This window comes from Dunckerocampus dactyliophorus, chromosome 7 (assembly GCF_027744805.1).
Source record: "Dunckerocampus dactyliophorus isolate RoL2022-P2 chromosome 7, RoL_Ddac_1.1, whole genome shotgun sequence".
NCBI lineage: Eukaryota > Metazoa > Chordata > Actinopteri > Syngnathiformes > Syngnathidae > Dunckerocampus > Dunckerocampus dactyliophorus.
The window spans coordinates 22,959,718-22,986,254 of record NC_072825.1 but is presented as its reverse complement, the minus strand read 5'-3'; the positions used below and the strand labels follow the sequence as shown (position 1 = coordinate 22,986,254).

General features: G+C 40.5%; 2 protein-coding genes across 3 annotated transcripts; both read right to left on the bottom strand.

The window, feature by feature from the left end:
- Window positions 1–1,905: 1,905 nt before the first annotated feature.
- On the bottom strand, window positions 1,906–13,839 carry cdcp1a (CUB domain containing protein 1a). 2 transcript variants are annotated; one of them, XM_054781857.1, is made up of 9 exons: window positions 13,614–13,839; window positions 11,375–11,581; window positions 10,938–11,300; window positions 10,496–10,864; window positions 8,450–8,647; window positions 6,298–6,666; window positions 5,224–5,577; window positions 5,051–5,138; window positions 1,906–3,350 (listed from the first exon to the last, which is right to left on the bottom strand). In XM_054781857.1, exons 1-9 carry the CDS (start codon window positions 13,672–13,674, stop codon window positions 2,924–2,926), a joined length of 2,436 nt encoding a protein of 811 aa, XP_054637832.1. In that variant the 5' UTR covers window positions 13,675–13,839; the 3' UTR covers window positions 1,906–2,923. The 2 variants fall into 2 exon arrangements, with proteins under 2 accessions (XP_054637832.1, XP_054637833.1); XM_054781858.1 differs by having other exon boundaries at window positions 5,230–5,577.
- A 4,035-nt stretch (window positions 13,840–17,874) lies between these two features.
- Window positions 17,875–21,479, bottom strand: LOC129185047 (transmembrane protein 158). The gene has a single exon (XM_054781702.1). It carries the CDS (start codon window positions 21,236–21,238, stop codon window positions 20,537–20,539), a length of 702 nt encoding a protein of 233 aa, XP_054637677.1. The 5' UTR covers window positions 21,239–21,479; the 3' UTR covers window positions 17,875–20,536.
- Between the last annotated feature and the right edge of the window lie 5,058 nt (window positions 21,480–26,537).

Genomic DNA, 26,537 nt, shown 5'->3' with positions numbered 1-26,537 from the left:
ATTTAACAAGAACACCAGTGTTACGACTGTTATTCATCACTTCATCTCTTGGTTGGAGCTCATTCAAGTTAAAACTTGATGGTGATTTGCTTTCAAATAGAAAATAGTACATTCTTCAGTTTATATTTACGGTGACATGTTTTCTCACAGAACTCAATCACAGACACACCGATCTGTGAGGCTATCTATTGTAATGTATCGCTGAAACATTGTTTGGGGGCAAGTCAAAACATGGCTAGTATTTACTGTATGTGGAGTAGCGAGGGATTGAATAGCTGATACATGACAAGTGTGTCATGACTATGAAAATCAGCAATTACGGTTAATTACATTTGTATGCTTTGCTCGGTTTCCGCTCTGCCATCTTCTCAGCCGGCATGGCGTTGCATGGGAGATTTTCCTTTTTGGTTTCAATTGTGGTCCCCGACCAAACTTTTATACAGCCCTTAGCTCTTTCCCTTGCCTTACGGACAACTGGGACACCACTTGATTGGCATGAATGCGCAAAACAAAGTGTCAAGGGGTAAAATTACAGGTAAGGGGTAGTAGTCAGATTCAAGAATACAAGGAATTCAAGAATCAGGAAGACATGCACAGGATATTGCGCAAACAGCAAATCCCACATCAACAAACCGAGTCCTGGATCTGATTTTTCAATCCGATTCCAACACACCCACACGTTTCTACCCTCCACAGCTAATGAGCTCATAAGAGTTTATTCACCCACAGGACGCTTACATCACATCAACATGTTCAGGCGCTCTCATTTACTCAAGTCATGAATCCTGTTTTTAGTTTCCTTTCTCTATCTCTCATACTTTTTGGTCCAGACATATTTGGACAATGGTAGTTATTATTTGCCTTGAGTCACCTTTACAAGTTAAATTCAGACTATTAATATGTGATTAAAGTGTAGACTTTCAGCTTGCCATCCATCCATCCATCCATCTTCTATGCCGCTTACCCTCACTAGGGTCGCAGTTATGCTGGAGCCGATCCCAGCTGACTTTGGGCGAGAGGCGGGGTACACCCTGGACTGTTTGCTCGTCAATCGCAGACTTTCAGCCTCCCATATTACCAAATTCTATAAATCTACTTTTTACATGTACACTGCAAATCTACACTTGTCCAACATAATAGATGCCATATATCACATACAAAAAACGTTAGCATCACTAGCATAGCATTGTTAACTACAATGCTAACATTAGAGTCACATTTTAACATCACAATAGGTTAGCATATGAAGAAAAACCACGTCTGTAGCTGAATGTAGCTCCTAGATTTATATTAAGATGTGTAGCGAAGCCTTTTTCTCCCAGAGCTGTCCTCTGTGAAGTGGTAGATGTATACACAGGGAGGGGTCATCTCACTAGGGTTGGGTCAGAGGTGGTATCATGTCCATGAGGAGGGACGTTTTTCCTTCATGACAACCTGGAGCTTCAAAAGCAACCGTCTTCTTTCAAAAGTGGACCAAACAAGTGAGCTTTTTCCTCACGCTTGGTGGTCATAAACATGCTCTAGGAATATTTAACACTATTAACCCAGGTAACACACACATGCGCAGGAGCCTTTGCTAAGTACTGGCAGTGTCATTTTGAGCCAGTTGGAAACAGTCCCTTCAATGAAAAGACATTAAAGTGCAGTTTGAATTTTTTAAATTTGAGGTAGTGTAAAATAACATGGTATGCCAGCACAAAATAAGTTTCATGATCATCTCAGGAATGTTGGAGATGAAATTCTCCACAACTTCCTAAAGGTCAAAGGAACACTTTTAAAAATTAATGAAGCCAATTTCACCTCCCATAGTTATGAGAAGGAAATGAGACTCTCACAACAAATTAGTTTTTTTCTAAATGTATTGAAGAATAAGTCAGACATAATAATAGAAAAATAAGTCTCAGGATAGTTTCCGCAGTCTACAGGTCCCTGGACCCTGTGCCCATCTCCTTGCTGAAAATGAAAGAGAGCTCCTGCCCGATTGTCCCATAGTCAATTTTATACTTGTTTGCTCAGACCATTGGCGCCAGTCCCTCCTAGGATAACTTTCTCCTGAATTCCTTGCCGAAGCCTGTGACGCCAGCAGATGATAGCTGGCTCCTTCGCTGTCCCGATAACACTTAGTGTAGTTGACATAAACTAAACATTCTTTGCCAATGTTTCTGTTTTGACTTAATTCTGGGCCATATCAGCCTAGTAACCTTGGTGTGGAGAAGACTTGCCTGGGTCAATAGATTGAATTGGGCATAAAACGCCTCCCAGTACGGTCATAGTATACATGGTCTTCATTGTGAGTGGATTTCCTTCATGCAAAACGTGAGCTTTTGCTTTATGCTGTGATATTTTCTAGTCTAGCTGTGTGTTGGATGGACGGCGCATTAAGTCCATTAAGTCTTTCCCCTCCTGCTCAAGCTTGACCAAATTGCCTATAAACATGGCACGCACGTTGTGGTGGTGTAGGAAGTGAATATCACCTGCACATGGTGCATTCATGGACATCTGGCCATTACTCTATTTTATCGTGACTGAAAACGGCTCAGTGCGGTCGTGACCCACCAGTTGAGAATCACTGTAATAGAGGATCTCTTTTCAATCACTTTATTGGCAAAAATGAATAAAACACTATCCATCCGTACAAAAATACAAATGTCCAAAATAAAAAATAGTCCCTGTTTTTTCATTGGTCAAAAGTGGTAAAGCGTGATCCAGCTTTGTTTTCCAAAGAGAAGCTCCACCATCCAAGTTCAAAATCAAGGCACAACACACAACCACAGGCAGGTCTGGACATGTGCAGTTTGTGCGTCTAAATTTATCAGCAGGGGAAAAAAACTATGTCTTGTGAGGGTGAGCAGCAGGCAATCACACAGCTACCCAGGAATATTAAATCTCCAAAAGTTGAAGGAATCAGAAAAGCCGCATCCAATCAGTTGCCTCCCTCTGGCTCCAGCCGTGGCCCCATTTTAGCGGAATGCTCATCCAGCGAGGGCTGGGACTGGTAAATCACATTGTCCACAAGGGCTTGGTTGTGACTAGGGGGCCTGTTGGGAAGTGGGGGAGCCTGTTGATCTGACAAAAGATAATCCTGGTAAACTGCCACCTCCATGGTGTTGCCATCTTTAGACACCAATGTTTGCTCCATGAAGGGCTGGTAGGTATCCGACTCTGTGTAGACGCCCATCTCTGCCCCCTTTCTAAGCAGGTGGGTGTAAACCAGCGTGTCCTCAATGGAGGCGTACACATGAGACTCGTTGTCCTCACGTGATTTTGGGAAGCCATTGTGTCCTGCTCGGAAGTCAGTGCCATTGGGATTGTAGATGGACACCTGATGTTCAAGCTTCTTTTTCTTCTTCCTGTTCGGTAGAAGGCACACGAGGCAATTAGTTCCATATACAGTAGTTTTAATGTCTGTGTCTTATTTACTCTTTATTTCCATCCTGTTTGAAAGTCTACTTTGGACGTTAGTGAAAAAGGTATGCACTTAATGATTTCTGCAGATTGAAATAAAAGTTGACAACTGTCAAAGGTTGAATCATAGCAACTGAACTCTTGTTTGTTGCAGATGTTTCACTTTTTATCCAAAAGGCTTCTTCAGTTCTACAATTTTAGGTGGAATTTCCCTGTTTATGTCTATGGTGGACGTGTGTGTCCCCTGGGGGTGGTCACAATGGGGTTGTTGTCCGACATGGCTGGTGAATGACTGTTTGGTCTCTCCAATGTAGTGGTCACTGCACTCCTCATTACACTGCACTGCATAAATAAGGTTGCGATTGCGGAGTTTGCGTCTCTGGATTTTGCCCTTGGGGTGAGCCAGCTTTTGTTTGAGGGTGTTAGTGGATTTAAAATGCAATTCATTAATTAATTAAACGCCACATCTAAAATAGTAGTACGGAAGAAGTCTTTTGGGTGAAAGGTGAAACGTCAGGAAGAGTCTAGTTGCCCTGATTCAACCTTTGTGAATAGAACATATGATATTAAAAGAAGTAAAACACATAACAATGCATTGTATTTAACAAAGATAAAATAACAATGAGTTGTCTTGTGATTTCATATAGGGATTCTCAACTCATGGGTTGGAACCAAAAAAAATGGGTTGTGAACATCTACTCAAAATTAGTATACTTGTTTTTTTTTAAATATTATTTTGAAATAAAAATATTTTCAAAGGCCGTGCGTGGGTTTTCTCCGGGTACTCCGGTTTCCTCACACATTCCAAAAACATGCATGTTAGGTTAATTGGAGACTCTAAATTATCCATAGGTATGAATGTGAGTGTGAATGGTTGTTTGTCTATATGTGCCCTGTGATTGGCTGGCGACCAGTCCTGAGTGTACCCCGCCTCTCACCCAAAGTCAGCTTGGATAGGCTCCAGCATAGCCCAGCGACCCTAATGAGGATAAGCGAATGGATGGATATTTTCAAAGGCATCATCCTCCTTCATATACATTCAATGCGCAGATATAAGTGAAATATCAAATTTTGTGGTCTAATTTAGCGCAATTTTACTTTATTCATTATTTATTTATACACATGCAGTTGTTCCTCATTCGACATAAAAAAGTTGACAAACTATATTTGACGATAATAAAAGCGGCTTACAAAAAGTGACAATAACTATGGGGAAAATGTGGGTCCCAGAATGAGACCAGTGGAGAACCAATGACTGAGTAATTAGCTGACAAACTATTGCTTCAATTATTATATTACACTCACAGACTACAACATAAACGCTGGGTCAAAAAACGTTGGTATTAACAGTTGTGGCTGTAGGCAACCTCGTGATGTAAAGTGCCACAAGATGGCCGTAGCTGTATTTGAATTATCAAGAAGTATCATTTCAATACAATATGGTTGTCAATAAATGACCATGTGGTCACAGGGAGCTATGTTTTCCTTTCCACTTTCTCATGCACTCCAAATCATTATGAAAGTTAAAACATTTGCCGTCTCTTTAATTCAACATTTTTGTTGGCACATCTGCATAGCAATGGACCTGAAAAGGTTAAAAAATGGTGAGATAACTAAGTTAAAGTATTGACCACTGTATACTTACTTAATTACAAAACAGACCACCACCAACACGACAATAAAAAGCAACACCAGCGCAGCGACCACACTCACGATGGTAACCAACATCATGTCTGAAAGAGAGGAAACCATTGAAGACACTCAAGCGGTTTGCTAAAACTTTGGAAAATGTACAAAAAGTGTGAAGAGGTCATGTACTCGCACTCTTTTGGAGGGTAAGCTCTGTGATGACCTTGAAGTCTCCTCTCTCAGGCATACAGTTGGACATGTTGAGGTAGAAGTTCTCTGCGACACTGGTCTCCTCAGCCTCCTCGTCCTCCCTGCGACTGTAGTCCTCCTCCAGACTACCGATCCTCTGCACCCGGATGTTAGTGTGGCGGTTGGCGCACTTGGGCTGACTGATGTTGAAAAACATCAGGTGTGCCTCCATCTTGGGGGGAAGTGACATGATCCAGGAGACAGTGGCGTAGGACTCCATCCCCTCTGGCCAACCAGGTGTTGCCAAAAGGACAGTCTTGTCTCTTTTGGGGGATACAGTGAATATGTATCTTTCTGTGTTGAAGAGAAAAAACTGTTAAATATACAAGGTTCACACACTTTGGCTTTTCTCTGATACAACCAGTGATGACATAAACAAATAGTGTGATGATAACCATAGAACAGTGTATGGAACCTACTGCAAAATAGGAAAGGGTCCGTCTGCTCAGTACAACATTAGCAAAACAATTTTAAAAATATCACATGTAGATGAAAGCATAAAGGCTTATGACAAGGGATGAGCATTCGACTGAACTGATTAAGAAAATGAATGCCCGATTAGACGATTATTTTATATACACCAGTCATTTCTTCAGTATAATTAGTCATATTTATTTAGCAGAGAATATCTAATTTCTGTTTGGATGCGCAACTGCACATACTAATAAAAGTCATGTGCTTTTTTTTTTAGACCTGAAATGAACAGCGCTTGTGCTGGTTGCTCTGAGGTAGTGCAGGCCATTTTGCCTCAATTGCTTCAAGATGCGATTCAGCAAAAATCCATTCTTAATCATCGCTTGATTATTGTGCCCATCCCTTCTAATGACTATCATGAAAATGACCAGAAAAGACAGCAATACCTACCTACAGTATAAAACCACTGACAGTGTGACACCTTTGTGCTCCCTATGACGTGTCTGTCAGGAATCTTCAAATGATGAGCAATTTTAATTGCATTAAATAGTTAATTCCTTATATTGGATTGCACAAGTATGACAAGTATGACACAAGTACCTGCTATCTCCTCTTTCAAACTGGCCATCAATAGAGGCTTCACAGCAGGTCTTAGTGCTTGGCCACCCTTTCTGGTCACAGTGACAGATATCTTGGTGTGGATTTGGACCTTCTGAATGGCCCCCTGAGGACAGAAGTGGCCTACAGTAGCTCCATCATCTTCCGACACCGTGATGATGCTGTCGTTGCACGGCTGCCCCGGCAGGTGCTGTTGGAGTGGACCGATTGAAGAGGTCAGCTCGACGGTGCCGTGCAGGGGAGGGCGGAGTGCCCAGGTCACAGCACGAAGAGGGCCTGGGAGGCAGCTTGGCAGCGAAGGCACCGAAAGAGGAACTGGACTCTTCGGGCAATCTTTAAGTTGAGTACAACCTGCGCAAAATATGAGGGACATCTTGAAGGAAGGCTTTTATAGGAAGACTGAGGAAAATTATGATCTCAGCAACTGCAATTACTAACAGTAAGAGATGGGGAATTGGAATCGGCATAGATAAGCGTCATGAGGTTGCAAGACTATAGACTGAAAGATTTTAGTATGTTCCATTTTGTGTCTTAAAGAAAATCTAAATATCTTAGCTTTAAATACAAGTGTGTTATTTCAGTCTTAATTTGAGGCAGCATAAATTTCACTCCTGGTAATTAAATACATGCTGCTTTGCAAGACATTCTTTAAATGTTTTTAAGTTATTTTATGATTACTTACTTTTTATGATTACTTACTTACGCTTAGGGATTATTTAGTATTTGACTAAACGTCCGTGGGAAAAAACAGTTGCCAAAATAACTGTCATTCTAAAAATTTGTTTTGTTTGACAAACGGTCACGGTCCCCAACCCCCAAATTCTCCTGCTAGAATGACAGCGACATTCTCCTCCAATTTCAGATCAACATTTGCAATAAAAGGTACTGTTGTACAGATTAGATTAAGCTACAGAAGCCCCTTCTCTCTTCAACTGCCATTGTTCAACTGTGACACAATCCGGGTTTAAGAACGAAATATACCTCACACTTATGAACGCATTTAGAATATAAAATGTATTAGGTACTAAAAATAACAATAAAACAACATTTTTTTTGACCAAAAAGCTGCAAATTTACAAAGCTGTGAATGTTGAATCATGAATGTGCGGGGATCCACTGTACTACATTTGATCTGTGACAGGGGCTAATTCTAAATACATTGTGATACGATACACAATATTTACCTCACGATTCAATATAAAACACAATATTTGCCCGACGATACAATTTGATACCCTTACATCATTTTCTGAAATATTTGAAAAAGACAGTGTGATTTTGGTGGCATCTTGTGAGTGTTACATTGACTTGGATTAAATGAATTGAATTGAAATCGGAAAGCATCAGTTACACACTATATGACCCTGACTGGATACAGTCATCAGCTTAATGCCGGACAAAATGAGCATTAGTTACAGTTATTGAAACAGTGCAAAATGTGGCTTACAAGCCTTTGAAAAGAGTACAAATGAAGTGCAGTATAATGAAGAATGAAGTGTAGCAAAAAGTGTATCAAGTGGCCTGTTCTGAGCACGTTACTCAGCAGCTTTTTTAGCTTGACACTGAACATATTAGGTAGCCAGTGTAGCCACCAGGTAAGCAAATATTCTGTAGTACCATGGCTTCTCCAAAATAGACAATAATTCAAATGACTTCAAGTGACGAGCATGGTCTGTTTTGGATCACACCGCACTTCTTCTTGGGTTCCTTCGCTAGCAATACCTTGTCCGGGTGGTGATGTTTGAGGTGGGCTCGGAGGTTGGTCATATTTCCCGAGTACTTCACATGGGAATGAAACAGCTTGCAAAATGCAATACTTCTATATAAATCGCCCTCCTTTTTAAAGCTGAAGTGCTCCAACACATCTGATTTTAAGCACTGAGGTGCTGGACGGGGTGTAGCATGGCATGGGCGTCTGGGTAACGTGCTCGAAATACTCTATAGCTGACCTAATCGCTTTTCCAGGAAGAACACGGGGATTTGAATTGGACTTAATTGTGTCTGAAAGATCAATACTTTCTTTAGAAACAAAATATCAATATGTACCGCAAGATCGACCTAAAGCAGCCCTATCTGGGATGTGAGTGAAAGCTTCCAAACAGTCAGAAAGTTTATGTCTCAAATGTGGATTTACCAATGACTCCACTGGCAGTGACTAAGACGTCATTAGGAAGGCAGTCCTGGAAAGACAGCTGAGTAACGCTTCCGGATGGGACTGTGATCTTCTCCATGGTCACAGAGTTCATCTTCATCTCACATTCAGAGGCTTTGCTCAGCCTTTCCAAGTGAAGAGAAAGGACCTTCATTTTCCTCAGGTCCACACCACACAACACTGCAGGAAAGAGATAACACAATAACTTTATTGCTTTGCTCTCCTCACACATTGTCAAAAAAGCAGAAGGCAAACAGGGTTCTTCCTTTCATTCCCAGCTATGCGTCTGTCATTCATGACTAAGCGATGAGGCAACATCAGAGCTCCCCGAACCTGAGAGCCTGAGGGCATCATTACTGTAAATCCCACTCTCCACGTCTTCCTATAATTGCCGCACCTTTTTGTAAATGGGAAGAACATAAAATAATGTGTAGTGGGATCTTCTGGGGCATTTTAGAAGATGACCTGCCAGCACCAAAGCAGGCTTCTATGTTAAGCAATGCATTTTTCAGTGTTGTTGCAACAGGCAGGATCGGAAAATGAAAAAATTATGTTACTTGCTGCAACATGTAGAATCTTGATCAAACTTCCAAAAGTAAAATATCGAAGTTGCTTTTGGGAAAAAAGATTTAGGGAGCATTTGACCATATGATTTGTTGTTTTACCAAGTGCTACAATAACTACATTCTAAATATTTTCCATTTATTACAATACAATCAGAAAAAATGCTTACATCGGCTAAAGAGGCCTCTTTTTTAAACCCATTTGGCGTAGTACATTAATTAAGAGTATTGTGGTCCTCCTAGAATTTTACTCTCTACTGCTGCAAAAAAAAGTTAGTTTATCCTTTTAAAGGATTATATAACGTCTTCTAAGTTCTCGTTCTGTCTGATCTTTCATGTAGAGAGGGTCCCCACACTTTCACGATTCAGCATTCACTGCCTCACAAATTTGTGGATTTTTTATTTTAAAAAAATAAAGAAATAAAAGATATAAAACGTATTTTCTCCAAAAATATACTTTTCTGTTGAAAAGCCAAAGTCGTTAATTTATAAAAACATTTTAATACAGGTCAAATGTACAGCATACATGTACCACTGTAAAAAAAAACAACAAAAAACTGTTAAAGACATGTTTATGTCTTAATGCTTAACTGGGGTTTCAGTCGGTTTCCAGGGGTGCTCACACTTATTCAGCGTGCAAGCTACTTTTAAAATGACCAAGTCCCAAAGATCTACCTCCTATTATAAACATAGAAAATATGGAATATATTTACTATGAGTATTAATTTACGTGATACATGTCTATCAGGGGTGCACACACATTTTCGACGTGATCTATCTCTTACAATATAAAATATACTGTATATAAAATCTAACCGGTACACTTTGAAACTACTATACTAAATAACTGACTGCATTCAAAATATTCTTATGGTATTCTAAGTATTCTTATCGTATTCCCAACAGCATTCCAAACATTCTGGTCGCATTCGAAAAACAAATGCAGCCAGATGCCGCTGAAACACTACCGCATCGCTTTATTCACATCACATTCACATCACCACTAAGGAATAGTGGCCAAGATAAGCGGACGACGGCATGGACAGCGCAGAGGTGCTGAAAGGCAACAAGCCCGTTGAAGTGTCACTCACTACCTCTGTGTCGCCAATTTACATCACAAGAAAAAAAGGGAGCCTAACTTACCTTCGGCCACCGCCGTGCACATTAAAGAGGTACTGAAATCCCGTAACCCCCGGAAAAAATCCTCTCCCGAATCTGGCACGAATTTTGAAACTTCTTCATTCTGGCTTGTTCTGCTTGATTTATGCTGATTAATGCTTAGTGTGACAGGGGCTTAAATGGTAAGTGGTATATTTTTGTGAAATATGTTAAATTAAAGCTGCAAGTGTACACTGCAATCTTGTTGATTTTATTGTTGGTGTATCCTAACATCATAATACTAAAAACCTGTCACCGTCTAACTGTCCAAATACTTATGGACTTAGTAGTAAACCATTTGACATACCTTGTGAACTCGCCCTTGAAGCTGACACCTTGATTTTCACGGAGAGTCCCGGAGAACCAGCTCGTCTTCTGTCCATCTCACAATTCCTCAAAGTCAAAGTGAAATCCCCCCGATTCTGGACCGGCTGGGTGTCCGTCAGACGCAGCACCAGCGCCTCTCTGCCTTTGCTGTGATACTCTGCCGCAGTTTCCTTCTTAAGACAACGAGGCTGTGTGAGGTTCAGGAACTCGACATTTGCCTTTTGTTTTGCCTCAATGTGAAAGTACCACTCCATCACATCGTCATCAGGAAAGCTCTCCGGGAAGTTTGGAGAGAGCAACTCAATGGAAGAGCTTTGGTGTGGCAAAGATACTGTGATTTTGGCAAGGGCTACAAGAGAAAACACAAAATTTAGACACAGCAAAGACAGGACATAGTAGACTCTGTGAAGATGCTAACTTACATTTAATTTCCTCCCCAACAGACACACCAAACTGGTCACTTTGCAGCTTCAGTCCTGGTGGAGCATCCAAAGAGAAGCTACCTTCATTTAGTATCTGAGCACTACTGATAGGGCCTGCTCTGCAGTATTTGCCGATGACCACAGTCCCTGTCGCCTGGAAGGCCTTCATGGTGTAAGCGTGTCTGTCTGGACAGTTTACAGACGGACTCATTTGTCTCAGACCCACTTTAGAGAAGTCCACTTGGATTGCTTTCAGTACTGAGGCTTTCAAGTTCCAAGTGAAGGTGCGGTGGAAATCCAGCCACAAATGGAGGCCTGAGTCCGCCTGAATGATGTCACCGCTGCATGACTTTGTGGTACATTCTGGGGAAAGGATAATTAGAGAGTAAGTGCTCGGGAAGAAGACATTCCTACAACACTTTGGGTTAATATGTTACCTATATTTCTTATGATCTCCACTCTGAACACATCTTCAGGTCGGCGGCAATCAAATTCTACCACGACTGGGGTGCTATCTTTTAATACCAAAGTTGTGTCACACCTGCGCCTTGCCCCTGAGCATACTTTGCATGCTGATCCTTTGACCTGGCTGCTGATGTTGAGGGTGGTGCCTCGGTCAGGGGTTAGTGTCAGCCTCTGGACCCCTGGAAGCAAACAGAAGGAAGATAAAAGATATATCACCAGATCACACGGCTATTCAACTTGTTCAAGGATGTAGATTGAGATAGATCTGAGCAAGTTACAGTTCAGGTAAAGATCATCTATATCGGGGGTTTTCAAAGTGTGGCACAGTAAGCCTCCCTTTAGAGAATCTTTGGGCCACACCTACTTCACAAAAAAGTGATTTTCTGGAGCCTTTTTTGTGGAGTTTTCTGCTCATACCAAATTTGTTTTACTCTCTCACGATAGGAACTAAAAATCAATTCATTTGGCTTATGATACTAAGTATGTTTCCATGCACTACATTAGTTAGATTACTTAAATAATTTGGTTTCTCCATTTTTCACACTTCAGCGTGATGTCCTTGTTTATATGCACCATCTCCACTGTGATTACTGGCCATATGCTGTGTGCCTACCAAAATGCTAGATGGCGCTTAAGCCACTTTCAGTGCAGGTAAAAGTGTGGCTTTTCCAGTTGACCTGTTACGTCACATATAAACAAACCATTTCGTGTCAGCCTTGCCAGACTCATCTATTAGAAGCAACTTTGGGCTTGGTTTTGTAAAGATGCTTGTGTTTTGGGCTTGTTTGTATCAAGTTGCTTGCAAATTCCCAACTTCCCTGTTGTTTTAGTCTTCTTTTCAGAGAGCTAGTCGCTTGTTTCTCTCGCGAGGCCTGGCAACCATGTATCGGCTGCAAATGTGCACGAGAAGCAATTCTACGAACCACATTGTGTTATCAGCTATGTCTCAGTTGAAGTAATTATGCAAAACAATTACCTGCCAGACACAGCTCTTGCCCTCTATTCAATTTATGACGAGCATCTTGTGCTGGATGGCTCACAATTTGCACAGAAACAATACTGATCGCTGCGGTGAGATTGTTACTTTTTTACATCACACAGTACGACCGTTCGGCTTCCTCCATTCATATGTACTGTACTCTATGTCTTCAATAGACACTAATGGTAATTTTCTGTTTTTCTCTATATTCATGAGTTACCTGGCAACAATTTAAATGGTAGCTAAAGTTACATCCGCCGAACATGGATACGTATTAGCTTGAACAGCCACTAGCAATGCGCATAGAGAAAACATGTATCAACGTCTACACAATCATGACCCACTTGGCCACAATTAATTAATCCCACATTGACGTTAGCTTTGCAGGTTTGAAAAATCATTTTTTCTTTGTCAGTTTCCTGACCTATCCTGAATTCTTCTGGCGCCTTCCAGAGGAGGCCTGCCTCACACTTTAAAACACCCCTGATCTACTTAACAGTATGCAGACCAATGCGCAAAATCACAAAAAATGAAGAGCAGCAAATGTCCTTCCCACAAACATAACAGAGGAGCCAACAATCAAAGACTGTCTGTGCGATAAATGGAATTCTTCTGGTGCTGATTCAAGACTGAAATGGGAATAGGCTGATATCATTTTAGGCCACCAGCTGACTCAAGCATCTGTATTCTCTTTCACTTTCTATATACATACATACTGTACATGTATACACACTGTTTGTAGGGTTCTTGGAGCTAAATATAAAAATAAAATTACATTTTGGTTGAAAATAACAATCACTTAAGAGGGCACTGACCTGTGCGTAGTTATTTTAAATATCAAATTTCTGTCAAATGCACAGTGTCAAACTGGTTGAAACTTCTTATATAGAAGTTGTAATATAACTTCTAACCCTGCTTATGTAATTTACTGTTGATATAATCAACATGTTGATTTTATAAACACACTAATCTCTTCGGCTGTTGTGCACACTAACTAACTTTTCTTTATTCAGTTTTTATACCGTTCTTTATTCAACTTTATCCTGCTTAATTTCTTTTAGCATGCGAGAAAAAAAATAAATACACTCCCTAACGTACACAGGTCATATGTGGTTGCCCTACCAGCCGTAAACATCAAAATAATGACGTAAAAAACAGCTCGCCAGTGAACACCTCGCCTACAATTTACACAATGCAGTTTTTTAACAGTTAATAATTAAACACGAACTTACCTGAAACCGCAAGGAAAAAATAATAAAAGAATAAAAAGGCTGTAACTCTTGATGAATGCATGCCGTCCAACAATTCAGCTCCGTCGTGAAATCACTGAACTTTTGAGCATGGTGGTTTCGTGGCACCTCGTCTAGGAAAGGCTTGTTGGTTAGCTTTAACTTGTTGAAAAGGTTCCACTTCCTGGAATACGTACGTGTGTGTGTGCGTGTGTGTGTGTGTGTCCTGTGTGTGTCCTGCAGCGAGGGAGTGGTGAGCAGCAGGTAATGTGGGCGTGCCAAGTGGACAACTATGACTTTCCCGGAGCCGGGTTTATTAACAAGAACTGTACTGAACTGAACTGCATTCAGTTCAATACAGTTCGGTTCTTTTAATAGAGTCGGTTGTCATTGCTCGGCTCAAAAAAGAGCAACACCAGATTTTTGTGTAAAACAATTATCAAAACATACATTTGATCAAATTTTTATTCTCTATATATGGCTTTTCAATCCAATCCAATCCACTTTATTTATATAGCACATTTTATAAACACTGTTTCCAAAGTGCTGCACAGACTAGCAAAACCATAAATAATAAGTAAATAAAGGAATGTAAATGTAAATAATAAATAAAAATTACGACAATAAAAACTAAAAGATCAAATAGAAACAAAGAAACGTACAACAATAAAATATAAAATATTTAAAACAAGAAATCGAAACAATAAAAACCAAAAGTCCAAGAAGTAGGTAAAAAATAAATAAGAAAATTTAATTTAAGAAAATAAAATAAATAGAACCAATAAAAACTTTAAAAAAAATAATAAAAGACACAGAGGACCACACGACTCACGCCGAGTTAAAAGCCAGAGAATAAAAGTGGGTTTTAAGACGAGACTTAAAGCTTTCAATTGTGGGGGCCGTTTTTACATGAGGGGGGAGAGTGTTCTTTTTATCCTCCACGAAGAACAGTCTTTTTTCTTACAACTGATGATGAATGTTGTTTGTGCCGGTGCATAAGAGGTGGGTGGATTGTTCCAAATATTGATGTTCGCTCGATACTAGCCTGATGATATTGATGTTTTCCAGGTCTGTCTATGTTTATTTTCCCAAATATCTGTGCGCTTTTGTTGTGTTGTTTAAAGTTATTGTTATATCTATATATTGTTGTATTGTTTACAGTCTCAGGGAAAAGCCAGCCAGCCAAGTGCCCCTAACAAGAGAAAACCATTTTAGTTTGAAACACAGGACTGCCCTCTTTTGGGATTATAATAATGTGCTCTTAAATGCAAATACAAATTAATTTATAAACTTTATTTAATTTTTTTTCTGGATTTCATTTAACATACTCTGGTGACCAGTCCAGGGTGTACTCCGCCTCTGGCCAAAGTCAGCTGGTATAGGCTCCAGCATACCCCCGCAACCCTAGTGAGGACAAGCGGCATAGAAAACGAATTAATGAATGAATTTAACATTCTGTCTCTCTCAGTTACAATAAACATAACAGAGAAGTTATGGACTTTTCACATCTTTGCAAGGGGATACACTCACTAAATCAGCAGGGGGTCAAATACTTATTTCCCCACTGTCCATCCATCCATCCATCCATTTTCTATTCATTAGGGTCGCAGGGGTATGCTGGAGCCTATCCCAGCTGACGTCGGGAGAGAGGCAAGGTACACCCTGGACTGGTCGCCAGCCAAAACCTAACATGCATGTTTTTGGAAAGTGGGAGGAAACCGGAGTACCCAGAGAAAATCCATGCACGCACGGGGAGAACATGCAAACTCCACACAGAAATGCCCAACGGAGATTCAAACCCAGGTCTTCCCAATCTTCTGACTGTGACTGTGTGGCCAACATGCTAACCACCAGACCACCGTGCTACCCTTTCCCCAGTCTATATACAGTATATTTCAATCTCAAGTACCCCTGGAGTGCCTTCAGTTCAGAACCAATGCTCTACACCAGTGGTTCCCAAACTTTTCACCATCGCGTACCCTTTCATACATTTGACTTGAAGCCATGTACCCCCTACTCCTGCACACTTAAAAAACACAAACCTTTTTAAATCTTTATTAACTTGAAATATTGAACATGATCAATTGGTTAATTCATTCTATAGTAAGTAATTATGGTTCAAAAATGTGTATTTTGCATGGTCAAATTTTGATAAAAGTTTTACATGAGCACTGATAATTAGATAACTATTCGTCCTACATATCTTTTATTTCAGCCGGATGTTAGGATGCTTCCGTTTGAATTGGTTGAACTTGAGCTTCACTTTTGTCCACTTGCAATCGCTATGATTTAAGTCTGCATATTGATGTGATACCAAATTGGAAGGGAAAGTTTAACAAACATGATAAAGCAGTATCCAAAGTACAAAAATACATACAGCCAGCAATGAAGCCTCATTTTCTGGGGAATGCCCATTCTCTCATCCTGACACAGACATACAATTACAGGTTTTCACAGTACGGGGATTGGAACACCAATGTAAATGAAATCTTCAAATTAAACACTCTTAATGCACAACATAATAATCAAATGTACTTACTTGTTCTTGAAACTCACACAGAGCAATGAAGAACTTTATGCTCTGTCTCCTTCCTTCTTTCTACTCTGACTGTGTGCTCTGCCTGACTCTCCCCCCTCCTGCTCGGTGTGGCAAACTACTAAACTTTCCAGCCACTATTATTTCCAATCAATTACCAACTGTAATAATTGTCAATTTTGCCTGAGGATTACATTACATATATATAACAAAATGCAGTATTAAAAAAACACAATTAAAACTTACACCTAATGCCGAGTTAAACAATAAGCTAAATGTTAAGAGGTTTCAGGAGTTAATGAAAGCCTCATTAGCCTTCCCACAAGTGGCTACTTGTCTGTGGCCACAAACCAAACAGATCAGCAGGCGTGCAATGTTTGTGCTGATAAGTCTGACTGATAATGTCGCTTCACGCGTTCAAGCACTCCTAGCCACGCCCCTCCAAAGCAATACCATTAAGTTGAAACTGTAAGAAGTACAATTGTAAGTCAAAACCCGTGAGGTTTAATTTGCAAAACTATGACACTGAAAAAAATAAATGAACTGTCACTAACAAAATGATGAACATAAAGGGGATATCTGAAGACTGACACCGAACAACACATCATAATAGAAAAATATCCAAATGAAATGAGCGTTTTAATTTTCAGTGGGACCTTTTGCAGTGTGTGCATCTGCTAAAACATAAAGGCAGTGTTCTGGCTGCATGTTGAATGCACCCTACAGACTACAGGGAGCCTCCTGGTGTGATAGACACAAAGCATGTGAATAATTTGACGTGTCTGCATTGAATGCCTCATTTGCAAGGGTGGTTTTCAAAAGTTGTTGCTGGGTTTAAAATATGTTCACCATTATGCTACAAGTGATATTACATAACAGTTACAGTGGTTCTCAACCTTTTTTCACTGGCGTATCCCTGTGGGAATATTTTTTTCATCCAAGTATCCTCAAACCAGAGAAATCATTTTTTTGTTTGTTTTGTAAACACAGCGCTGTAGCCTCACTGATTTATCACTGTCCAAAACAGTGCTCATCTCCAGTGGTCTTGTTTGAAACATTTGGAAATAAAAATACTCAAAATGACTCAAATTTTAAATAAATCACCTAAAAAAAGAAGAAATTCGACTTAAAAAGCTGTGAGCACATGAAACAGTTATCCCTTAATGTGTCCTCTTTTGTAATTATAATAATGATGTCTTCTTAAATGAAAATACAAATTAATTTATTTCATAATAATGTTTTTTTCTGTTTTTTTTTATTTATTTTGTTTCTCAGATTTACAATAAACCTACCATAAAAGTTATTTACTGTTCATATCTTTGTAAGGAGGTAAACTTACAAAAGCCCTAGGTGATTAAATATATTTTCCCCACTGTATATTTTGGTTTGGTTCAGTTTTATTCGAACATTCATGAAGGTTACAATGGAATACATCTCTTGAATCATCCTGTCACAGTTCCACATGTCCAAAAGGAGTAGGAAGAAGCAAAGCTTACATGTTTGTGCCTTTAAGTACTCTCAGGGGTGCTAGTTCTCCCCATTTCTTCAGTTTTTCCTTCAAAGAGAGATGCTTTTGGAACATGTAAACGGCACAGAAAGAACCTCCGATGAAGATTGCAACCAGGATCATAACCAGTATTTCACAATACCGCCCACTACTTTTGTATAGAGGCGTTTTGTTCTTAAGATGCATTCAGGGGTCAGAAACAAGTCAGAGCAATGCAGAGCTATCGTATCATCAATTTTATTGTCATTTATACAGTTTATAGTGTGACATAAATACAAATAAGTACACATATTGAGCTGACGTTATAAATCTAGCATTATAAACACTAAAACTCTCTTGCTGGTCAGTCATAAACAATTCCTTTGTCAGAAGGGGTTAGAAGGGTTAGGAAAAAGGCTTATATTAACTTTGATTATTTGATGATATACATTGTCAGTACATGTGCAGTGCAAAAAGTTCTACACAGGGAATAAGGCAGAACATTCTAGAAAAACTACAAACACCATTTAACAAGAAAAGTGTGCACAGTTTACTCTGACATAATCTAGGCCAGTGATTCCCAACGACTGTGCCGCGGCACAGAGTGCCGTGAGCGCTCTTTAGGTGTTTTTATATTCAATTTCACTTAATTGGTCCCAAAGATTTATTTATTTACTACAAATAATGATTTTATTTCATCTATTGATGCCAGCGACATGGCGACAAAGCAGAACAATGAAATGCTCTTCCACTAGATGGCAGAAGGTACATGATGAACCTGTGTTTCCACCTGTTGCCATTCATACAACAGAATAGGTCATGGCACACTTGGTGGTATGCCGTGAGATTTTTGTAATGTTGTCGGGACAGGAAAATATGGGTTGTTATTGCACTTACAACATGTTTTGTGTACACAATTCCATTTGATTTTACTAATATTAGTTCTAATTACGCACTAACACACAGTACACATGTATTTCTGTTATGATACACGTTATGATTATTTGCTCGAGGCTGGAGGCCTCTTGTCTCCAGAACAAGTACCACACATGCACAGACTCAACAGCCTTCGGCGTCTGGGGATTTTAAGAACGCTTTAGCCTCTCATTTTAGATAACCCCTTCTCCCATAGAAGTTAGACATTTTCTCAAGGAGCCATCCATTCAGGTTGTATTGATTTGTCTCCTTGCCTGCAAGTTGTAGTAAATTGTGAAATAACTTGTCTTGTCTCTTGTCTATTTTGAAGCCAGCAGAAAATGTTCCATTGACAAATGTGAAATATACTGCCTCGCCAAAAAACGATCACCATGGATGTAACGAAGCAAATAGGTAAGAGCCTCCCATTGGATAAATACTGAATGGGTGATTACGTTCCAGCTGGCAACGAGTTATTTAACCCTAACTGATGATTCGAGTAGCTTCATATTTGTTAAACAACCATGTCGCGTTGTGTGGAAAAGATGAACTATTTCAGAAGGGTGAAATTATTGGTATGCATCAGTGCTTCTCAAATAGTGGGGCAGGCTCCCCTGGGGGAGGGGCGCGGTGAACTGTCATGGATGAACTCAGTACTCAGTACTGTCGTACTCAGCATGCAATTTGACTCTTGAATACGCTTGTATGCATCACTGCTCTCCTTTTTGTTGCATTTTGTTGGTTTCAGTTTCAAGTTCATTCTGTACAGTACAGTACAGTAAAGAAATATCAATTTCTCAATAGTATTTCAAATCAGGGGGTGTGAAAACATTTCTGTCCCCCAGTGGGGGCATGACGGAAAATAAATGAGAACCACTTGCATGCATCAAGCATGGGAAAACATGCTGAAACTTCTAAAATCAGGTTAAAGGGGCCCTAACCTGCTCATTTCAGGGTATTTTAAAATTAGATTGGGTCCTTGTAAAGCACTATAGTACGTTTATTCTAATAAAATACCATAAATCTCAAGTTGTATACAGGGTAAATTTGCATTATTCTCCTCTCAGATTCGAGACCACGCCCAGTCTGTTGTGATTGATCAGGTTTCGAAGATCGGCTTCAGTCCCCCACCCTCGCCCGCTGCTAATGGCTATCAGCAAACAGTAAAGAATAATTGGATGAATTATCGCTGGACACCTGGCAAATTGCCATACATAAACTTTCGAAAGTTGTAACTTGCAACATGAGAAATTCACAAGAGCTCGTGAAAATCTTGTGAAGGTCTTGTACCCGACTGTTCACAAGATTTAGGGATAGGCTCCAGCATTCCCCCGCGACCCTAACGAGGAGAAGCGGCATAGAAAATGGATGGATGGATGGATAACCATTAAACCAGGGATAACCTAAAAACACACCTCATGATATGGCGCTTGCACATCACGTATAACAAGAATAGAACATTTTAAATGTATATATACAGTACATCTGGAAAGTAGGAAATGTAGGATAAGGCCCCTGAAGAAGTGTCCAACCCAACTCATTCAAAAGTGGAAGGACAGTGGGGAAACATGGTCTGAATCTCCCATCATCATTACAAGACATTGGCAAAAAATGAATGTAACTCTGGACTGATGTTGCACAAGCTTGTGGAAACAGTGCCACAGTGAATGCGTGCCATAGCTTAAGGCAGTCCAATAAAAATTTGAGTATGTGACCTTTTTTTTTTGGCTACGATGTGTATGTGCCTTGGCTCAATAAATGTTGGGAAACACTGTTCTGGACTATATAAGACCTATACAAAAACATATTGGTCCCAGTCAAGTTCTGTCACGTCACGCATACATTCATACCTTGGTCCTCTGAGGAGGTTTATTGGGGTTGGAAATAATCCAAATGTCAATAAACAGTCTTCCATGAATTGCGGTAAGGAATATAATGGCTACAATTAATAATAAGTATAGGCAGCACAGGCTGTAAAGGTCAGGTCAGTCATCTGGGCCTTCTCTGCTCCATCCCATTAGGCAAGAAGCCTGCAATGATAGGAACCGGCCATATGAGAGCAGCAACACTCCACACGATGATGACCAGAGTCATGAAACAAGCCACAAGTGTCGACTCGATGGGCTTTCTGTTCAGCCTCCAACTTTTGTCACCCTTCAGCTCGTCGAGGCTGAAATCCACACAGCAGAAATTGACCTGATCCCCGCTCTGCTGGCCCCTTTGCCTGCCGGGGCCGATTCTCCTGTAGCGGGACAGCCCGCAGCCCACGCACAGCCTCAACTCCTGCTGACCCCCGGTGGTCCCCAAGTGCTCGATGACGACAGGAGAGATGGCCCGGTTGAAGGACGCGGAGAAAAAAGCCCTTCCGTGGTTGTTGGTGGTGTAGATGAGCACATCGCACTGGAAGCCGAAGCTGCTGTCCCAGCGGGCCACCAGCGAGGCGGGCAGCAGTCTCTGGACGCTCACGTTGCACTGGGACAGCGTCTGTAGGGAGGCAGTGTCCGGAGAGGCTTCGCTCCCCTCCACGGACCTCTTGGACAGGCGCACGTCCACCTCCAGGTTGGCCAGGAACCTGTTGGAGGAGTTGATGGGCGGCAGGAGCAGGTCTTCGTCGCTCCAGCCCTGGCATCGCTGGACAAGTCCGGTCACCGCGGCGAGAGCCAGCAGGAGGGTCGGACACTTGTTCAGCATGGCCCGGGGCGGGTCTCTCCAGCTCGCATGGTGCGTGGGACGAACCGCTGGTGATGATTTGGTGATTTTTAAACACGCAGCTCCAGATGGAGAGGTTCTTTCCTCTGCTCGACTGGTGCGAATGCAAACGTCCAATGGCTGTCACATGCGCGCACCCTCCTCCTCGTCTTCCTCCTCCCTTTGGATTATTCTTCTCATCCAACTGTGTCCTGTGCGCCTGTGGCATCGTGTGCTCCCTTCACACCTTCTCTCCCTCTCTCAGCCACTTAAAACACCAAAGGCTCATAAACTGCTAACATGTACATAAAGTAGCACAAATCTTTTTTAATACCTGCTTCTTTTCTCTGACTCAGAGCAATGTTGCCTCTCTTTACAGTTTGTCCAAAAACAGCTCTGGACACAACTTTCTCATGCACAGTATGTTAAACAATCTTTCAATAATGTTTCAAAAGTGATATGCATCATTATTGGCCTCCATGGCCACACACTTGCACTCTAATGAGAGCCAGTGTAATAGCTGTAAAACAGAGGTATCAAAACTTTCCATGGAGTATCACAGAATTAATGCTAAAGTGGCTGTTTTGATACATTTTGAGCATTAAAAATCCATCCATCCAACCATTTTCTATGCCGCTTATACTGTACTAGGGTCACGAGAGCATTACAAATGTTAAAAAAACAATTTAATGTAGGTCAATACATGCTAAACTATTGGAAATATTATTTTTTGTGTCATGAGTGACAAAGCAAATATTTATTAATGTAATATCTAATAATATATGTCATTAATATTAAATACATTTTCCGAATATGCTGAAGGCCAATAAAAAAACAAGTTGTGGGGCAAAAATGGCCCTGGGACACACGTTGGACACCCCTGCTGTAAAATGTTTGCTTTGACAAAATAACAGTGCTGTATTTATTAATTGTTACCTCATTTAGTAATATGCAGACTATTACTGTGTGTGTGTGTGTGTGTGTGTGTGTGTGTGGTGGGGGACGGGGGTGTAGATGTTGCCTACGTTCATGGCTGAGACTAGGGATCTTGGGCTCAAAAAGTTTGGTCATCACTGCTTTATTTGAAGTGTCATTTGAAATGCTGAGGTCTCATGTGATGTCATACATGTTTTGAAGTTTTGGTTGACTTTTTTTGAGAACGTTTTGATTGAACTCTAAGTTGTACCACTTTTGGGGTACTTCAGTCTAGAGGCAGCGCATTCAAATGTATTTTTTATTACCTTTTTTTTTGTTAAAAAAAATGACCAGCAACAACTTCTGTGCTATTATACTTGTCTGAAGAGGGACAACACATCTGTTTAATAATCAGTTAATTGTCCTGACACGATGTCTCTTTTCCTCAGTGGAAAGGGGAGGAATAAATGATAACAGCAGCATTTTATTCATAATTATGTAAAACCTGTCAGAAAAGACAATAAGCAATTGGCAGAACTGGATCGTCGAGCAGAAGAAACAAAGACATTGATTATTCTCTTTTGTCTTTGCAGTTGACGAAGCAAACCCTTGAAGGAAATGCTTGCCTCTGTGCTGTTTAAATGGTCTAATTTGCAGGGAGGGTTCTGGCTTTCTGTGTCTGATGTGAGGGCCAGCTGAAGTGAAAGACACCTTGACCCCAATTTGCACCTGAAAGCCCTCATCCTCTTGTTCCGTCTTAATTATGACAGCATATTCCATTCAAGCTTTTTGCTTAAAGACAATCATGTGCTCGCTCAGCTCTCGTTCTGCACGCTCAGACATCTCACTCTTGGATATGACCTGATAATCTTGAACGGTGCAACATGTAAATGGTTTTCTTGTTCATTAATTATGCTATAAAAATGTAAATTGGTTTGGTGACAAAAATACAAATGGGACTAAGATAAAGTCTCTTGTGCCAAAGGAGAATGCATAAAAGATTCATCGACTCAAAGTGTGGCTCTTTCGACAGGAAACCAATTGTGGCGTGTGGCTGGCCGGCAGCCGCTCTGCGCAGGATCACACACCATTAGTCTGAAACGCAGCCTCTGACTTAATTAGAAGCCAAGAATTAGGTCTGTGCATTCTCATATCCACAGTGTTCAGCTCCTCTCTCACATCGAGAGTCTGGTGAAACCCCGATTTGTCTCCTGTGGCCTGTCACACCACCGATCACTGCCAGGACTCATCACCACGGCAACCAAATGGTGCTCTCCCTGGAGGAGAGGGAACAGTGGAGTCCACTGATGAGGAACAATACAGTATGTTCAGTGGAGGCAGACATTCACAATATTTCATTGTCACTGTATGGCGCCACACTCAAGCAAATACAGTATAGTATCCACATTAACACACACTTTAACTGGTACCTCTTATACAAAGGTAAACAACAGACTGACAGTACTGACAAAAAGTAATAATTATAACTCATCTTTGATAAGTTATCATCTTGTGGCGCAATGGTAGTGTGTCTAAATCTAATAGATTTTAAAAATGTAACAGATTGTTACATTGTTAAAATAGCATTTTATTTGGTAAACACCAAATAGTGCTTTTGAACTATAAGAACTTGAAAATTTCAAGCCTATGACTTGGGAATTGACTCGACCGGTCGTGTCTTTACTTGGACTTGCACATCTTTATTTGAGACCTGGCTTGAGAGTTGAAATTAAAGACTTCCGACTTACTTGAGACTTGCAAAACACTGACTTTCTCCCAACTCTGGTGTCTATCCCATGCTGATACTACCCTTGGTGTTAATGCTGTACTATTGATAGTTGGGTCAATAAGCTCACAACCTAGAAGAAAGAAGAAAATCCTTGGGTAGCAATGCAACGACTGTGTCACCCTGACCAGACCTGTACCTCTACAAGTATTTCTGTCTAGTTCTCTTCTTCTCTCAAGTTTGATATTACCAGGCATCCAAGATGAAGTAAATTACAAATGACCACAAGCAGTAAAATAGATTTTTCCTGACAAGATGACAATCCTAAGTGAGTGTATTTTAATCGATCTGCTAGCCGTCTTGAGGGAAGCTGGATAATTCCTCAGGCATTTGCTAGTAAGCAATGTCTAAGGGCTTGTCTGTAAGAAGAAATAACTAATGCCTTGTATTGGAAAGGAACTTCAACAGTCTGTTACAGCGAAAGACAGGAAAGATCAGGGTGACAGATAGTACTGATGCTTTAAGATCTTATTCCAACTCCACATCTGACCCTCCCACATATCATGTATACGGCATTGCTTCTCCTCCATGAGAGCAGATAAGTGAAGGACACATGGGGCTGTCAATGTGAAATAGGCTCGTGTAATAACATCACACTTATCAGGCTGGGGGAACAACGGTCAGGGCCTTGCAGAGACCCGTCAAGCTTCTCCTCGCTGCTCTTGAGGAGCCAAGATGGTGTGAGATTGCTTCTCAATGGTGCAACCACCACCATCACCACCACCAACCCATCTCCTGTTGATTGTGAAGTGCTCAGCCATCCATAAGAGGTCACCTTGGACAGGTAAAGACATGTAACCTCTCTCCAAATGCATTCGCAGATCTGTTTTCCACATAACGCACTGCTGCTCCAGCAGCTGTGTGTGGTCATTTGTCTTTCAGTTCTCTGCTGGTGAAACGTAATCGTCCCCTGAAACAGGCCGAGAGAGCCGCTCGGGTGATTACCAGTTTTTGTCCTGGTGGGAACGGGGGAGGCGGCTGTTGGTAGAGAAGGATGATTGGTTCCTTTCAAAATAGATTTGTTTGAAAAACAACCAACAATCTGCTGAGACCCAAAGGCAACATAGCAATTCAAAAGTGCACAACTTGAACACAGAACACACACACACGAAGCGGAAGGAAAGATTTTTAAATCGCAGAATGTTGTTATGCTATTTTCAGCCATTCATTGGGGAAAAATTAAATGAAGTGAAACATTCAGACAAAGATAAAATGTGGAAAGACTTTGCTCAGAAGTGATTCCATGTCTAGGTTTTGTTTTTAGTGAGCTGTTCCTTCATGGTTTTCCAGCAAGAAACTTGCCAATACTGTAGACATTTGCTGACAGCATGAAGCCTCCACCTGCCCCTGCATGTTATATTTAGCATTTTCCCCTGATTTCCCCACACTAAAACCTTTGTATGGATTTAAAAAACAACAGCACAGCAATCAGATTCAGACGCTTTATTGAACTACTCAACAGTTACACATTTTTAACTGTTGTCGCCACATTTTATTGGACTGTAGGATACTTGAATGAATACATTAACTTATCCTTCATGCAGATGAAATCCAATGAAATTACTGCAACCTGTCAAACTGAGGCTTGTTATTTGTTTATACTGTATGCCGTTTGCACAACGAATATAAATATTATTAAACAGTCACCATCTTTACACAGCCATGATGCACTATTTCTCTACATCATTGAACCCGGTGCTCGTCATTGCCTATTTTTTTTTCAATTTCAGCTTGTCCCTGTCAGGGGTTGCCACAGCGACTCAATTGAATGATGGTGGTTTTGACTTACAGATGGGCAATATCATCAATTGTTTCAGACCCGACCATGAGAAGTGAATTTCGAAGTAAGGGAAAATTTTCGTAGTTAGAGCATAGAAAACCCGTTTAAGACTTTCTAAATACGGGTTTTAACATCATTAGAGCCCTGTAGACATGAAATAACACCACAATAGTCACTTTTACACTCCTATTATTCTTTGTTTACATCACATTGTGCACGCTACAGTGTGACTGCAGGGTCATAAAGGCCGCCGCTCGCATAGCAAGATACCGAGTGAACTAGTTAGCCACTCCAATTTACTTCTTCTAAACTTCAGAAAGTGTTTCAAACATAATGTTGCACATACATTTAAATACAGTGGAACCTTGGTTAGCGTCATTAATTTGTTTCAGAAGGTCCAACTCTAACCAAATCAAATTTTCCCATAAGAAATAATGTAAATCCAATTAATCCGTCCCAGAAAACCAAAAATGTTAACACAAAACACATTTTTACGGTTTTACTATTATAGTTTTACATGCAGAAAACAATTCAAAATGCATATAAATGATGAATAAAAGGGATAAATGAACATTTGACATGGAATGTGACTGAAAACAGGAAGGTGGTGGTAGCTGATCTTACTGCCACATAGTATCTTTGAACAGTTCTGTCTTCAGTGAAGGTAAAAGTAACCTTAAATGTTCATTAATCCCTTTCATTCGTTATTTATATGCATTTATTATTGTTCTATGAATGTAAAACTATAATTGTACAAAAGTTTTGTGTTAACACTTTTGAGTCAACCGCTGCTGACATCATAGATGGGCGACATAACTTCC

Coding starts and splice junctions, on each gene's coding strand:
- cdcp1a (XM_054781857.1), bottom strand. CDS start 13,674: ATGCATTCATCAAGAGTTACAGCCTTTTTATTCTTTTATTATTTTTTC. Junction 6,667..8,449: donor CACTGCCAGTGGAGTCATTG/GTAAATCCACAT, acceptor TATTTTGCGCAG/GTTGTACTCAACTTAAAGAT. Junction 3,351..5,050: donor GTGGTCTGTTTTGTAATTAA/GTAAGTATACAG, acceptor TCTACCGAACAG/GAAGAAGAAAAAGAAGCTTG.
- LOC129185047 (XM_054781702.1), bottom strand. CDS start 21,238: ATGCTGAACAAGTGTCCGACCCTCCTGCTGGCTCTCGCCGCGGTGACC.